Source organism: Rousettus aegyptiacus, unplaced genomic scaffold, assembly GCF_014176215.1.
Source record: "Rousettus aegyptiacus isolate mRouAeg1 unplaced genomic scaffold, mRouAeg1.p scaffold_m13_p_9, whole genome shotgun sequence".
Taxonomy (NCBI): domain Eukaryota; kingdom Metazoa; phylum Chordata; class Mammalia; order Chiroptera; family Pteropodidae; genus Rousettus; species Rousettus aegyptiacus.
Genome location: NW_023416312.1, coordinates 67,431,458 through 67,448,878, shown reverse-complemented (window position 1 = coordinate 67,448,878; position 17,421 = coordinate 67,431,458). Strand labels below are relative to the sequence as shown.

The 17,421-nt window shown below is 37.8% G+C and overlaps 1 protein-coding gene across 1 annotated transcript in view; it reads left to right on the top strand.

Annotated features, from left to right (window-relative positions):
- The window catches only part of TRPC5 (transient receptor potential cation channel subfamily C member 5), a 325,722-nt gene that overhangs the window by 276,115 nt on the left and 32,186 nt on the right, over nt 1-17,421 (top strand). The window contains exons 5-7 of the mRNA XM_016119916.2: nt 552-691; nt 5,502-5,824; nt 15,597-15,792. Coding sequence (XP_015975402.2) covers nt 552-691; nt 5,502-5,824; nt 15,597-15,792 — 659 coding nt within the window. The remainder of the gene's footprint in view (nt 1-551; nt 692-5,501; nt 5,825-15,596; nt 15,793-17,421) is intronic.

Genomic DNA, 17,421 nt, shown 5'->3' with positions numbered 1-17,421 from the left:
AACTCATTGAAGAATTTTCCCTCCAGCACATAGTGAAAACTAGGACTGAGATAATGACCTCAATTTATCGATGAAATTATTCCTATTCTAAAATGGGGAGAGGGTAGAATCATGCACCCAAAATTACATCATTCCAGTAACTACAACAACAATGCTAAAAGTGAGTTATAACCAGAAAAGTATAACATGTACATCTTCAGGTAAAGCTTATCAGGTTTGGTGAGTTCAAGACTGAGAAGAGAGATGAAAGAAAAAAGAAAGAAAGAAAGAAAGAAAGAAAGAAAGAAAGAAAGAAAGAAAGAAAGAAAGAAAGAAAGAAAGAAAGAAAGAAAGAAAAGGAAGGAAGGAAGGAAGGAAGGAAGGAAGGAAGGAAGGAAGGAAGGAAGGAAGGAAGGAAGGAAGAAAAAGTGATTACTATCTTTTGGAGCTTCGCTCTACTGACCCGAATTTATTTATTTTATCTTTCTTTAGTTGGGGGGAATTCTACTATGATGACTATGATGACCATTCTTACCCTGTGAAGAAATAAACCTTTTGCCTTCATTATTCAGGTTTCATTTGGGGGGAGATTAAGGAAATGTGGGATGGTGGATTTACTGAATACATCCATGACTGGTGGAACCTGATGGATTTTGCAATGAACTCACTCTACCTAGCAACTATTTCCTTGAAGATTGTAGCCTATGTCAAGGTAATTTAAGATGTCTGCAATTTTTCTTAAGCAATAATTTTGGTTACATTATGTTTTAGCATGAGGAACATAAGAGTTTAGGGGGAAAGTGCTGATGACAGTCTAATTTATGTGGAAAAGTATTGTATAGATAGACAGTCTTTCAATGGTTTGTAAGTAGTATCCACCTAGGCAAAGAAAGAGGAGAAAGGAGCAATTGGCAAATGAATCCTTAGCTTCTTAAACTCTGAGAATAAAGGGGTCTCATCCATCTAGTCAGTGTTTAAATCTTCTCTATAATATCTCTCCCAAGAAGATAGCCCACTGATGTTTGCATAGAACAGAGAAAATTCACTGAATTTACTATCTGAAAAAGCCTCTCTCATCCTTGTCACTTAATTAAAAAGTGCTAACTTTATATTTTTCTAATATTATTCTCCCTGTGACACATTCATTAGTAATCCTTCTACCCTGTTGGATCGAACAGAACAAAGTTGTTCTTTCTCCATAATAGTGTTTCCAATATGAAGTCAACTCTTCCTAACCCACTGAGTTGTCTTTTCTCAAAGCTCAATATTCACACTTCCTTCAAGTGTTCTTCATATGACAGATAGCAGAACACTAGAAATTTCACTGCAGGGGACATACATCTTTAATCATCTCTTCTTTCCTCACGACTTCCACCACCAGGATGATCATTCAAGCTGTCATGAATCCAGCCTGTTGAGTATCACCCAACCTATATCTCTCTATTAATTAAGATAATGTACACATACACATTACCTTGATGCTTTTCCCATACAGTGAATTATCTGAAAAAAATGGTTTTGTGTCCAGCCCCTCACATTGGGTAGTCACAGGCTCCAAGTTCAGGTTCGATGCTCATTAGATAATAAGGTGGCCATCCTCCTTTTACCTTGAGTTGAACTTCTCCAGTATGAAGAAAGGCTGATAATTCAGTCTCCAAGATTATCTAGTCGGTCATGCTTTTTGGCACTAAATCTCACATTAAGACACTTTAAAATGAGAATATGGCTGTCCCCCAAATTACCAACAACTTAGTTTATTTTTATATCCTCTAATGCATAATGCATAAATTTTAAGACCTTGGGAGTTACTTATATGGAGAATGAATATTGAATGCAGTCATGAAACACTTTTGAAAGAAACTTAATAGTATTCCTTATACTTGTGATGACCATTTAACACATGTTTACAATTTCTTTACAAGAAAAAGCTGGTGAGGAAAATGTTTGAATCTCTAGTTAATGTGCTTGGATAAAATCCATGTTATTCTGGCACTCTGCTGACTAACGAACACTGTTTGCCTAAAAATAAACACACTTCTTCCTTTGGAAGTGATATTTATACACTGGAGAGACAGTAAATTATTGATCTAGAAATTGGTGGGGTTTGCTTAAATCAATAAAAGGATTAACTCTTGGGGATGTGAAAATGTCTATAGATGCCCAACATTAGCTAATCACATAACCTGTCCAACTTCATTTGTAAGGCTTCCACGGAGCTAGACACTTACTTCCCCACCACAGAGTGTAAGGATAAATAGACTCTACTAAGCTGAGCAAATGCCCCTCAATTTCCAAACACTTTACTCAAAGGAGACATTTACCAAGAAGTTGGAGCCCTCCTCAAAAAGACAAAATTTACAAAGCAAGACATGCCACATGCAAACTTTGGACTTGCAATGAGAAATTATCAACGGGAAGTCTGGTCTACTCATCCACAGAGCACATCAGCCTAAGATGAACTTCTCCAAGTAAGTTGAGACAACCTCAGTGAGGTAAAGCCTCAAGAGCTGGTCACCAGGCCCCTTGAAACATTTCAGATCACTGTTGTACTGAGGAAGTACAGAAGCACCATGAGATAAGCTGGCCTTAAAGAAGATCCTTTATTAGAACCAAAAACTAGTGAACAGTACATATAGTTCACCTCATGTGGCCTACAACAGGAACCAAAAAAGCACACACCAAAGCAATTAAGAGCAACAAATACACATAAGGTCGACCCTCATTCCCATCAGATAACCATAGAAATGGGGAATAATTGTCCTTTTGTCATCTAGGATAGCACCACCTAAATTTATCCTACCATCATCTTACTTTGATATGTACAGACTAAATCTTAACTTTAATACCTATTAATTTATAGTTCTTTCTTCAGCTAGTATTTGGCTGCACGTGCGTGCACACACACACACACACACACACACACACACGCACGTCCCTGTTATGACTGAGTTCCCACACTAGGCTGTCCCTCTTCTTATTTTGCTTTTGAGTTGACAGAATGCAATTCATGCCCCTTTGAAAGGCATGGAGGACAATTTTCAAGGTGCATTGCATCTGAAAGGATATAAGAAAAAGTACTTGCCTCCCAATATCGCTAACTCAAAAGTCAGAAAACATGAATTAATTCCTGCTCTGACAGTCACAAACCGGATTACCACAGGTCATTCTTCTACCTCTATGAGACTTAGATTCTGCTTCTGAATAATAATAATAAGATTGGACTAGATCAGTGACTTTCAACTTTTTAATTTTTTCCATGGAACCACATCTTGAAGTTAAAATTTATGCAGAACTATAATATATTAAAAAGCTTAAAGGATTGAATTTTAATTAAGGATTAGGTCTTTTAGGCGTCTTTAGCTCCCACAGTGGCCACCATATGCCTCCACTAAACCCTCAGGCTTCAAGGAACACAGTTGGAAAACCATTTGTGTTAGATCAGGAGTCAGCAAACCATGGTCTCCAGAGCAAATTTGGCCTTCTACCACATCAATTTGTTCACATATTGTCTATTCTACAAGAAAAAAGTCGAGTAATGGCTACAGGGACCACATAGTCTTCAAAGCCAAAAGCATGTACTCTCTGGCCCTTGACAGAAAAAGTTTTCTATCTTCATGCTAAATGGGCTCCGAATTTATTCCCTGCTCTCATATATTACAATATCTTTCTCCAAAGGTATATGCAAAGCATAGATTTGCCACAAGAATCATCTTTCACACTTGTGAGTGTTCTGCAAATCCAGATTCACCATCCCATGGGCAGCAGACTTTCTTGTAGTTATAGTTATGGCTGTGGAGAGAGAAAACCCTAATTATGAGCTATACATGTTCCAGTTAATAATTTATAGTTTTAAAACATAAGTCTGTTTTGTTATCAGCAAATATTCTCCATCATTTTCATAGGCCTCAAAACTTTTAAAAGCCTATTTAACATATGTGTTGTGATATGGATTATCATATATGTAACCTTTAATAAAAATAGTGCTAGACTGAGTGGTTAGAGACCTGAGTTTTAGTTCTGGCTCTGCCATCAACTTGCTGTGTGATCTTAAGCAAGTCATTCTATCTCTCTGTATTTCAGTTCTTCCACTTGTAAAACAGGCATAATAATGCCCTTGCCTCACAGCGATGCAGCAATTTTTTTTTTTGGATAGAGAAATGTAGAAATTTCAGAGTTGGCCAAGTATGTGTAAAACTAATTAGCCACCTAAAGTCTATCTGAAACAGAAGCAGAAGTGTGGCAAGGTTTCTCCAAATTCCTCTCACAGTAAAGAATACTACATACATGCAAATGATTTTAACACCAGTTTCCTCAGTTGTTGGAATTTTAGAAATACTAACAATATAATTTGGCCCCCAATGAAACTTCTTCTCAGGAAAGTTGTTTACATTTAGTCCTGAGAAATTGTGATATTTAAATTAGAGCTCAAGGCAATATGCTTCAGATTGAATTCCAGGCAAAATCTACTTCTGTCTTGGGAAAGTACAAGCAATTTCTTATATTTCCATAATATCTCCCCTCATGGAGTACACAGATTTTCATATATGGATACATAATCACAAACGTGTAGTGGGTGAGAGTACATATTATCCTCATTCTAAGGTGAAATTGATAGTTAGAAGCAGTTTTAAGTGGCAAAGTCCAATTGTACCTTAGGTCTCACGATGAAACCATATTTCTACAAAGTGACACCCAATGTTCCAGGAACTGGAAGATCTGGATAAGGTTGAAAATGGAAGGGGAAAACCCCAGAATATTGGCTCTTCGCCTCCTTCAACCCTCTGGTTCTTCATTTGTGCTAGAGGGACATTTGAATTTGTAGGGCTGTCAAAAGAACTATAAAATACATCTATACATCATTGTGTGGGCAGTACTAAATTCACTACATGAAAGGTTAACTTGTCACTTGTAATAGTGCAGAATACATACCATTCTTCTGAATACAAAATCAGCAGAAAATTCTGACTAATGACCCTCTAAGGATGTTCAATCAGCCACAAACTGCAGTCAACAGAGAAGTTAGGATGAACACTGTATACTGAGGAGGCTGAACCTATTCCTTTTCCTTCAATAACAACTTGCTTGTATTGCTCAAAACAAAATGGGAGATTGAGGAGGTAAATTGGATTTGAAATCTCGTTAAGAAGCAAAGTAGTTTGTCCCCACTACCTAGCTCATAACAGTGGCTTAGTTCCAGTGACAGTCCCCAACAATCTGGCAAAATCACAGTTGGAAAATGTCTGTTGATAAACCACAGGTGGTTACTCCAGATGATTGCTCCGAAATTCTATTTTCCATGTCTATAAGTTGGGTATATATTTAGATGAAAGTGGGAGGAAGAGAATTATTAGTATCATGTATTGTTTGGATGGGAAAAAATATGGCCATGCACAGGGCTTATTGTATAAATGAATGCTTGATTCTTGCTTTGGTGGCTTTATTCGGGTGTAGAAGAGAAGAAAGAAGGGAAAGTTTTATAAATGCTTACTGCACTTCTCACCTTGTTCACTTGTTTCTTTCAGTATAATGGTTCTCGTCCAAGGGAAGAATGGGAAATGTGGCACCCGACTCTGATTGCAGAAGCACTCTTTGCAATATCCAACATTTTAAGTTCATTGCGTCTCATATCCCTGTTCACAGCCAACTCCCATTTAGGGCCTCTGCAGATCTCTTTGGGGCGCATGCTGCTTGATATCCTCAAATTCCTCTTTATCTACTGCCTTGTCCTGCTGGCTTTTGCCAATGGATTGAACCAACTTTACTTTTATTATGAGACCAGAGCGATTGATGAACCAAACAACTGCAAGGGGATCCGATGTGAGAAACAGAACAATGCCTTCTCCACGTAAGACACTTCCTTCTCCTCTTGTGCTTTTTTCCTTCCTTCTCTTTCCTTGCCCTGTTTTCAGTCCACAGCTTCATCACTGCTTCTTGACAGTACACACAAATCTCATTCATTGATCATCCTAAAGGGTCTGAAGTGGAAAAAGGTCATTTGCTAGCTACAGAGGACTAGGAGAGGAGGTGGAGTTAGGTTTGGGAGTAAGAGAAAAACAAAGCTGAGTTCACAGGAACTCATCTAAAGAGTTAGTTCTAAATTATTTTGGTAGCATCTCATACTTAAGGAATTAATAGAAAAGGAATAAATAATTTCCCACTCAAAAAGAATCACTCATCAAGGAAATAAAACAGCAAGGCTATTTCTCTGAACAAGTGACTACCAAAGCTAAATTAATTATTCTGCATCAAGAACAAAGAAAAAAGAAGGATGTAAACACACCTTAATGCACCCTGAGATATTGTGAGTTATAATAAAAATAGTGTATCTAGTCTCCATCCCTCCTTTCTGGCACAAAGCTCCTGAAAACCTTGGAATTTCCTAAGTGATGAGAGCCATGAAGTTGTCTTTTGTTGTGTTACTGAAGTGACTTTTAGAGAACATCTAAGGATGGGGACTGGTATCTATATGCATATGGAGCCAACCATATGATTAGAGGCTTGAAACTTTCAATCTCACTCACCTGTACTCTAATAACGAAGTGTCAGAAAAAGAAGTGGAAAAAATAATTCCTTCCACAACTGCAGCAAAAGATGCTCAACATTGCTAGCTATTAGGAAAATGTAAATCAAAACCACAATAAGATACCATCTTACTCCTGTTAGAATGGCTATAATCAACAAAATAAATAATAACAAATGGAGAAGATGTGGAGAAAAAGGAACCCTCATACGCTGCTGGTGAGACTGCAAATTGGCACAGCCACTATGGAAAATAGGATGGAGGTTCCTCAAAAAACTAAGAATTGATCTACCACATGATCCAGCAATCCCTCTAGTGGATATTTACCCCAAAGGTCTGAAAATTCATATCCGAAATAATATTTGCACACCAATGCAGCATCATTCACAGTGGCCAGGACATGGAAGCAACCGAAGTGTCCTACAATAGATGACTGGCTAAAGAAGCTGTGGTACATATATACAATGGAATATTACTCAGCCATAAGAAGAGATGAAATACTGCCATTTTCGACAACATGGATGGACCTCAAAATAATTATGCTAAGCAAAATAAGCCAGACAGAAAAAGTTGAAAATCACATGATATCACTTATATGTGGGATATAAACCTAAAAGCAACAAAGGAACAGGACAAACAAACAGAGACTCATGGGCATGGACTATAGACTAGAAGTTACTGAAGAATTATAGAGTAGTGGTTACTAGTGGGTTGGGGAAAAAGGGGAGAGGTAGATGGGGTAAAGGGAGTCAAATATAGGGGGATAGGGGAATGGTGAAGTGAGTAAAGGGGATCAAATATATGGTAGCTGAAGGAAACTGGACTTTGGGTGGTAAATACACAATATAATATACAGATGACAAATTATAATGTACACATGAAAATTATATAATTATATTAACCAATGTTACTCCAATAAAGTTAATAAAGAAATTAAAAAGGGAAGGAAAAGTAAAAAAAAAAATAAGGTGAATAAAACAAATATCGATAGGAGCAGAAACAAAGAGAAAACAGAAAGAGTCATAGGACTTGTCCCAGCAGATAGAAATCTTTAGATTGTTATTAAGAAATGGGATAAATAAAATGGACATTGATGAGGTTAAAACAAAGGTTTTAATACAGCACTATCAAATGTTGGGTGGAACAAAGGAACCCTGTACTGGTACCCCAACATTAAACAGCTCCATACAATTCCCCTCTATTTACCCCAGTCTGGAGAAATTTTTTTTAAAAATTAGAAGGCAAAAATTACAATGAGAAACATGACCAGCAATCGCTTATGACAGTGGTTAAGCGCATTAGTGAAATTAGGTTGACAAAATGGCCACGGTCCCTTGACTAAACCCCTGACCGGAGACCCAAAGCCTTTGCACAAGAGTATATAAAATGGTTAGGTGATGGAAAAGAGACGTTTCCAGGACTCATTAATATAGGGACTCAGGCTACAATTAGACTGAGAGAATATATAAACGTAAATGTTGATAGAATTATGAAAGTTGGAATATTTAAGCGGGCTTTATGTAAAGTTGTGTCTCCTTTACTTGAATGTTTTATGAGAATGGATAGTATGTTTGGTGGTGGAATACTTCCCCTGATCAGTATTGTAAAACCGAAACTTGTTGGTAAAGTCCTAATAGAGGCAACAGTTAGGAAAATAAGAGTTGAAGGAATTAAGGTGAACATTTGTAGAAGAATTGGTGTGTTTGAACAGGCTTTATGTGAAATGGTTGCATCTCTCTTTTCTAATTTACTTATTTAAATTAGTTTCGAGTATACAGTACATTGGTTAGACATCTATTTAGTTCATAAAATGATTCCCCCAATAGCTCCCTCCCTCCCCTGACCCTCCACCTAGCCAAGGTATTATTGCTAACTGCATTCCCTCTGCCATGCTTCCCATCCCCATGACCAACTATCAACTACTAATTTGTACTTCTTCAACTTTTCGCCCCATTCTCCCAGCTCCCCAAACCTCCCTCCCCTCTGTCCATCTTTTACCTGATTGTATTATGGGGATGGACATTGTATCTGACTGGAGAATGTTTCTGTTACTTAGGATTATAAAACAGAAGGCACGCAACTCCATCCTTCAAGCAATGTTAATTGGGCATGCTAAATTGGAATCAGTAAGATTACTTGAGCCCATTAAGTTTAGAATAGACGCTGGAGTGCTGGCAAGGGCAATGTTCTGTGCCATAGTCCTATAGGTAGCATAGATCGGGTTTATGGCAAAAGCCTATAAGCACCTCCCAGTGACAACTGTACCCCTTTCCACAGGTGTATGCTAGAGAGAGGGGACAAGCTGAAGGCAAGATTAAAATCAGCTCACCTTCTGGGATTAATTTAAGATTTCAGGTGACCTAAAGTGCTGGATTTCAACCAAGCTGATTGAAAATGTTTTCCATTCCCACTTGGGACATAGGAGACAGCTCATAACTCCCTGCCCATGAGTACACTGCCTTCACACGATCAAACTCTTATGCCTTTTCTTTGTAAATTCAATGTCTGCTTCTTTAGGACATTCAAGCCTTAAAAGTGGCTTTTATTTTTTGACAAACTATTATCAAAGATATAGATAAGAGAAAGAAAATAAGCACACATCAGGAAATTTGTTAGGTTCCAGAAGTGGTCCTGGGCTTACCCTGGTCTCAGTGACCTATACCTTGTCCATCTGTACCCCTAGTTTTGGAGAGTGCCACACATCACCTATATCACAGCAATGACCCCAAGTTTGTGAGATATTCTTAATTATGATACTAAGATACAATTTTTTCCCTTTAACTCTGTAAACTGAGGTACTTTGATAGACTCAGACATTCTAGAAATGTGTTCACTAACAAAGGCCAGGAAAAAAGAAGTGTCTCTGCTTGACTTCAAGTTGCACAAATAGAGAGGAGAAAAAACAATGCTAGCTATCCCACCCCTATTATTTGCTTCCAGAAGCATTTCCTAAGATGGATTGCAAATAACCACAGTTCAGGGAAATATTAATAGACATGAAAATGGGATCTATGTTTGAATGAGTTTTGGGAATGTTAGGACAAATTTTAAAAGGTTTTTTTCACTGCAAGACTTCTCAGAAACTACGTATTGTAAATGTGCAATATATGGAGAGGTTTTCCCGAATGTGTTGACCAATGAACAGAGTTTGAAAAACACCAGCTTACTTTGTTGCCCATTTTGCAGCACCCACTCTCCTCCACGAGGCCACACCCCTTGCTTCTCCTTCCAGAACTCAGGGCAAATTTCTGAATGGGAAAATCAGACTCATGTGAAAGGAAAGAGAGGCCAAAATGAGTTGACCAAGAAATAGTGCTATTTTGGTTAAGCCAGCCTGAGTGTTTAACAACAAATGGTCACCTTGCTAGTGCCTGTATACCAGGAACTGCTTCCTTTCCTGCATGACTCTAGAGATAGAACTCACATCGACCTGTTTTCAACATAAAGACCAATTTTGTAGTGGCTGAAGCACCAGGAGACTGCATTTGTTCCCATCAAGCCGTTGGACAGAGTTAAACACCTGAATGCAAAGTGACTTCCAAGAGGAGAGGTCCCTGCCAATTACCCTTTTATGTGAACTCTGTTCAGGAAGTTTATGAAATACTTCCTTGCAAGTTGTAGTGATTATTAACATTCCTGTTGCCAACTGATATGTTCCTCTCATCACTTGCCCAGCAGGGACAGTTGACAAGAATAGTCACCTGCCAGGGATGAAATTATATCTTGGGATGTCGGGTATGAAGAAGAATCCTCATGCTGGGTCCAAATCAGCAGTAATGTTAGCTCAATTTTCCTCTAAGAGTTGATTTTTTTCCCTCCACAGAGGTCTGACTCTGATTTATGTTTTCTTTTAAATTACTCAATTCAGACATTTATAAAACCTATTATAGACACTACTTAGTCAGAGCATCAGAAAGGCTCAGCTTTCAAAGTAGGGGAAAGTGAGCTTGTGTTTGTGTACCTGGCACAAAGTATAACATCTATTTATTATCATCTTTTTCTTTTTGATTCTCCAGAGATGCTATTGTTGTTCTTCAGCTTAAAAGAGGAGAAAACAGTTTTTTCCTGAGCACGCGATTCAAGGAGACTTCATTTTCCTTGCTAACAACCACATGACAGTACTATTGGTGGTTTGAGTTCAGTATTGCATACTGGGAGTACCTAGCCTCATCTACTGTTCAGAGAAGCAATTGGGAGAGCATCAGCATTCTTAGGACACAGGATTTGTGAGAGAAAAAGGGTGGAGGTGGTGAGAAGTTAATTTGCCAGTCTTGCATCTCCTTCTGAGGTCGCACCCTTTGTTTCCAAATGCCTCCTGAATATACCTGGCTGTGCCATAGGTCTCGCAAACACTCAATGTCCACAGCTAAATTCCTTAACTCCATATTCCCACCCCAGACCTATTTCCCCTTTAATTCCTCATCTTATTAAGTCACACCAGCCTGAATTCTAGGAGTCATCTGGGACTGTCAACCTCTCTTTCATGCAACACATCCAGTTTCTCACTCGACCTTTCGGCCCTGTCAGTTCTACTTCCTAAATATCTCTTGAATCTATCCTTTACACACACACACACACACACACACATGCATGTATGCATGCATGCACATACACACATGCATACACACACCAATGTCTTGGTACCTTGGTTCAGGCCTAAATCATCTCCCCTAAGAATTGCTGCATTCTTTTTTTTTAATTATATCTTATTTTTATATTTTATTAGTTTCAAGCATATAGTACATTGGTTAGACATTTATATAGTTTATGAAGTGATGCCCACTATTATTCTATCACCCACCTGGCTCTACACATAGCCATTACAATGTATTGACTATATTCCCTATGCTGTACTCTATGTCCCCGTGACTATTTTGTAACTACTAATTTGTACTTCTTCATTCCTTCGACTTTTTCTCCCAGCCACACAACTTCCCTCCCATCTGGCAGTAACCAGTTTGTTCTCTGTATCTATGAGTCTGTTTTTGTTTAGTTTGTTCTTTTTGTTACTTAGATTCCACATGTAAGTGAAATCACATGGTGTTTATCTTTCTCTGTCTTATTTCACTCAGCATAACCTCTGGGTCCATTCATATCATTGCAAATGGTAGGGTTTCATTTTTTATGGCTGAGTAATAGTCCATTGTATATAAGAACCATAACTTCTTATTCAGTGGTGTCTTGATGGGCATGTAAGTTGCTTCCATACCTTGGCTATTATGAATAGCACTGCTGTGAACATAGCCGTGCATAGATCTTTACGAATTAGTATTTTGGTTTTCTTTGAATAAATCCCCAGAAGTGTAATTGCTGGGTCAAAAGGGAGCTCTATTTTTAATTTCTTGAGGAACCTCCTGTTTTCTATAATGGCTGTACCATTTTGCAATCCCACCAACAGTGCAGGAGGGGGCTTTTTTCTCCACACCCTCAGCAACACTTGTTTTCGATTTATCGATGATAGCCATTCTGACGGGGGTGAGACAATATCCTGTTATGGTTTTCATTTGCATCTCTCTGATGATTAGTGATCCTGAGCATCTTTACATAGATCTATTGGCCCTCTGTATTTCCTCTTTGGAGAAATGGCTATTCAGGTCTTCTGCCCATTTTTTACTTGGATTGGTTTTTGTTGTTGTTGAGTTGTATGAGTTTTTTTTATAAATTTTGGATATTAGCCCCTTATCAGATGTATCATAGGCTAATATCCTCTCCCATTCAGTAGGTTGTTTTTTTGTTTTGTTGATGGTTTCTTTTGCTGAACAAAATCTTTTTAGTTTAATGTAGTTCCATTTGTTTATTTTTCTTTTATTTTCCTTACCTGAGGAGATATAGCGGAAAAAAATTACTAATAGCAATATCAGAGTGTTTACTCCCTATGTTTTCTTCTAGAAATTTTATTTTTTCAGGTCTTACATTTAAGCCTTTAATCCACTTTGAGTTTATTCTTGCATATGATGTAAGAAGGTGGTCCAGTTTCATTTTTTGCACATATCTATCCAATTTTCCCAACACCATTGGTTGAAGAGACTTTCTTTACTCCACTGTATATTTTTGCCTCCTTTGCTGTGCTTTTAACTGGTCTCCCAGCCTTCAGTCTTATCTCCCCTCCAAATGATTTTCTATGTGCTTTGCAGAAATTTCTTTCTAAATACCAGTGTTATCCTGCACCTCCCTGGTGTCATGCTCACTAGGTATCTGAATCTCCTCCAGTGCAAAATCCATCTCTTTACGTACAGAGTTTGGTTATCTGGACTCTCACCTCTCTAGATTCTCACTTCTTTCCTCCAGAGTCAATATCTTGCTCTTCTCCAACTTCAGGAAAGCAACTCAGCCCTACAGTCCTTTGCACATCACACGTCATTCCCTCGGCCTGAAATGCCCATCCCCATCTGGCCAGCCTGTAAAACTCTTGCTTATCCTTTAAGCTTCTGACAAAGTGTTACCTACTTTTTAAAGCCTTTTCTTACTAACTCCAATCTGCTCTCAATTAACAGGTTCCTTCTGTGTTTCCCATGGTATTCTAAGCACATCTCCATTGCAATAACCTGTTGTATTTTAGTCATTTGTTATCCCTCTCACCCACCAAACTGGGACCCCCACCTAGGTAAGCCTTGTAATTGTCCTAAAGTAGCCTAAGACATAACAGTGCTCAACATGCCTATTAAACCATTAAGTGAGTAAAAAGGATGAAATTCAATAACAATTCTATCTTTAATCCTAGAAGATCTACTTCTGCTTCCGCCATCTTCCCTGTTTGGCTGAAGTATCTGACCAACTCTGTCACTCCACTGATCCACTTTGAACTTGCCGTCAGTGAAAACCCTTAGCTTTTCTCCTACCTCCCTCAGCCTGTGCTTGGGAACTTGGCCTGAGAGCAAAACTCTAGGTTGATCCACATTAAACTTCATCTCGTTAGTTCTAGTGCATTGCTCCAGGCTGTTTAAATCTTTCTGAAACTTGATCCTGTCACTAGTCTATTAGCTAACCCTCCCAGTCTTGTGTTATCTGAAAATCTAAGAAGATTGCCATATAGTCTCATCAAAAGCATTTGATAAAACTGTCAGACAGCCTTGGTATTCACTAGGTGATATATTGGGCAGCTCTTAAAATGATAACTCTGAAGCCTCTGTATATACGTAAAGTGTGTAATTTTTAAAAGCACAATATTTGTATACACTACAATTGCGACTATGTACAACTAGATATGCAAGGTATAACAATCTATAAAGACAATAAAGAAAGGTAAAACAACAAGGTTGTAGTTAGGTGGAAGGTTAATAATACTCATAAAAATAATATTTACTGGGTGCTAGGTCCAGGCACTATTACAAAATGAGCTTTACATGAATTAACTCATTTAATCCTCACAACCATGCTATCAGGTAAATACTATTATTAATATCCATTTTACAAATGGAGAAATTAGGATACAAAGCAGTTAAAAGGCTGCCCCCAGTCACACAAGATGATCAGTGGCAGAGTCAGGATTTCAATCCATGTATACAAGCTCTCATTTGTGCTTTTATCCAGGGATTCGGGTATAAGACTGGTTTTGTAAAGCCATATAAAATTTGTTGTATGAAGTTGTAATAATCACAAATAAATGTAAAGCTAACAGCACAGAGCCATGACCTAGCAGGTCACTTGGGACCTCCTTGTAAACTATCACCATTCATTTGGGGCTATCCCTACCTAATCAGTGGTGATTTCTCTACCCAACATTCAGTCCATATTTTCCCATCTTATTTACCTAGATACAAACTCAGTCCATAACAAAGGCTATTTTTCTCCTGACCAGATATTAAAGGTTCTTATTGTCTTCAGCTTTTCTCCCTGATTTCGGTTCATAGCCTTCTCACTACTGTCATCACAGAATGGTGCTATTCATTTGTACTTTCCTTAGTTATTTGCTTCTCCTGTTATCTTTATTATAGATTTATTCAACAAACATTTATTCAGCAACTGTTATGTGCCAGGCAATGAAGATACTTAGTAAGATGGCATCTTTATCCTCAAGAAGTTCATAGTCTGATAGAGAACACAAGTAAACAATTAGAATAGCTCCGTTTTTAATGCTTACCACATGCCAAGCACTGTGCTGAGTACAGTACACGTTGTGTCTTATGTGATAGAGTAAGATGGTTAAGTATGTGGGTTCTGTATCTAAGTTTCTCATCTGAAAAAACAATAGAAGAAAAAATAGTAGCTACTTCATAGGGTTATTCTAAAAATCAAATAATATAATACATGCAAAACAGTACAGTGCCTGGCACATAGGAAGAGAACAATAAATGTCAATAATTAGTAGTTATCCTATCAATAACCATCAGGAAACTTGAAGTTTAAAAAGGCTATGTAATTTTCCCAAAGTCAAATAGTTAATGAGCACTTATAACCAAGTGACCATAGTCAATTTCTTAACTTCAGTTTCCTCAGCAGTAATAATAAATTTTTCATAAATATCACAATGATAATGTATGTAAAAATGCCTAGTATGCTTTTATAGTACTCAGTAATTATTAGTTAATATAACATTTAACATAATCCATATAAAGTGTTAGCTCAAAAATCAAGCTCCTCCACTAAGCTGAGCACTATTCTGGGCCCTGTGGGAACCACAAAAGAAGTATCAGATATGGTAAGTTGCTCATGTTCCACTCAGCTAGTGAGTGTCAGAGCTGACATTTTAACCCAGAGCAATCTAACCTAAGCACCATGTTCTTAATGCAAGCACCACTGCATTTCTCCCTATATGTAATTAGATAGGTGGAAAATCACATGGTATGAAGATGAGAGTTTGGTTGAAGAAGTAGGCCTTGAAATAAATCTTGGAACATTATAGGTTCTGTGTAGACTGAGAAGAGGGAGATGGTATTACAGGTAGAAAGGTAAAGCATAAGACAGAAATGGGAACAAACAAACAAACTTACCTGGCTCGTTTGGGTTGAGGAAGATACCAAACCGTGTGAAATCTTCAGTCTACTTGTTTGGATGCAAATATGGCATGCCCCTTATCAAGCCCCCAGATCACCTAACATTTTCTATCTCTTCTTGCTCTTCCTAGAAAATTAACTAACCTGCTCTTTCTTCTCTTCAGGCTCTTTGAAACCCTTCAGTCACTCTTCTGGTCTGTATTTGGCCTTTTAAATCTCTACGTCACCAATGTGAAAGCCAGACACGAGTTCACAGAGTTTGTAGGAGCTACCATGTTTGGAACGTACAACGTCATCTCCCTGGTAGTGTTGCTGAACATGCTGATCGCCATGATGAACAACTCCTACCAGCTTATTGCTGTGAGCAGCTTTGCTTTACACGGTGGTTATCTTTACAAGGGTGGTTTTGGGAGGGTCACTTTGGCATGGCCCCCATTGAAAACTCAATGAAACATCCTGTCCGCCTCAATAATTTTACATTAGCTTTCCCAGTTGTTAGATTAAATATTTCTTTCCAAGGCAACTCAGTTTGGACTCTTCAGCCATTGAGTCCTGGTAATCTAGAAAAAGATATTCTACTTTAATAAGAATTTCTGGTTACCTGTTAAAAAATATTTTTAAATCTCTGAATCAGGAGATATGAGCTTAGGAGGCTACAACATGTCACCCACTAATCTCCAGGATGGATAGAACTGATCCAGTTCTCTAGACAGGAAGGCCTTATCTCCCTCTCTACAGCAATCATCTCCTTCCCAAAACTGAGGACTCTGTTGACAAGGACAACTTTTTCAGAGAGAGTGGCTACTTTTTTATCAAGGATACATGAGTAACTGCACTTCACTGTGAGACACTCTGAAGTAGAGTCCATTGTTAATTATTTTTGATCATCATGTTACCATTTAGATGAGCAATATGTATTACTCTAAACTAGAAATGGCAAAGGTATAGAATATAGGATCAATCTGGGCTCTGCCCTGTTTTTCATGTCAAAGTAAATATCTAACCTTAACTTATTTTCTTATGACTTGCCTATCATTTCTAGAAGTGGAATATTAGCAAAGGACTTCTGGCCAAGATATATAGTTGGGTATTAGTGAATTTGGATATTTAATTCATAAGATGCTTGATCACCCCCACAAGTCCATCTATTGCTTAAAGTTTTGCTGTAGCATAGAAATCACAGAATAAAAAGACCTGAGTCTTATCTTCCTTCGTAAGTGCTATTTCTCAGACTTAGTTTGCTACTGAGGAGTTGTTTAGCCTATAGAAAAGAAGGTTAATTATAGGTTACTGTGCTTCACTTTGTTGCACTTCACATATGTTGCATTTTTTACAATTTGGAGGCAGAACCTTCCACCAGCAAAAAGATTACCACTCCCTTTATTGCAATATTCACTTTATTGTGGTGGTCTGAAACCGAACCCACGATATCTCTGAGGTATGCCTGTACATACACACATATGTACAAACATAATGTCCATATTTCATAATTATTATTGGTGGTAGTAAACATCTGTGATCCATTTCCACTAAGAACACATAAAAGAGGAATGAGTTTATGTTGCAGTGGGAGACTTTCGAGTTATATATATGGAAGAACTTCCTAAACATAAATGGCGATGAAATGCATTGCCTAGGTGAATTTGTAGAATTTCTTCCATTGGAGAGTTTAAAAAATTAAGATATAAAATTATCTACTAGAATAGTTAAGATCTGAGATGCTTAGATGAGGGAGAAAGGAGAGGAGTATAGTGAAAAAATATATTAGGAATTAAGTCCAGGGACTCTAGTTCTGGTTCTGTTGTTTATAATCATGTGACCTTGAGTAACTTTCCCTTTTGGAGCCTCAGTTCCTTCATTCAAAAATTGAGAAGGTTGGGATGGGTGGTCATTTTTTCCAGCTTTATTGATATGTAATGGGCATATGGTCATGTGCCATATAAGAAGGACATTTTGGTCACAATGAACCACATATACAATGGTGGTACC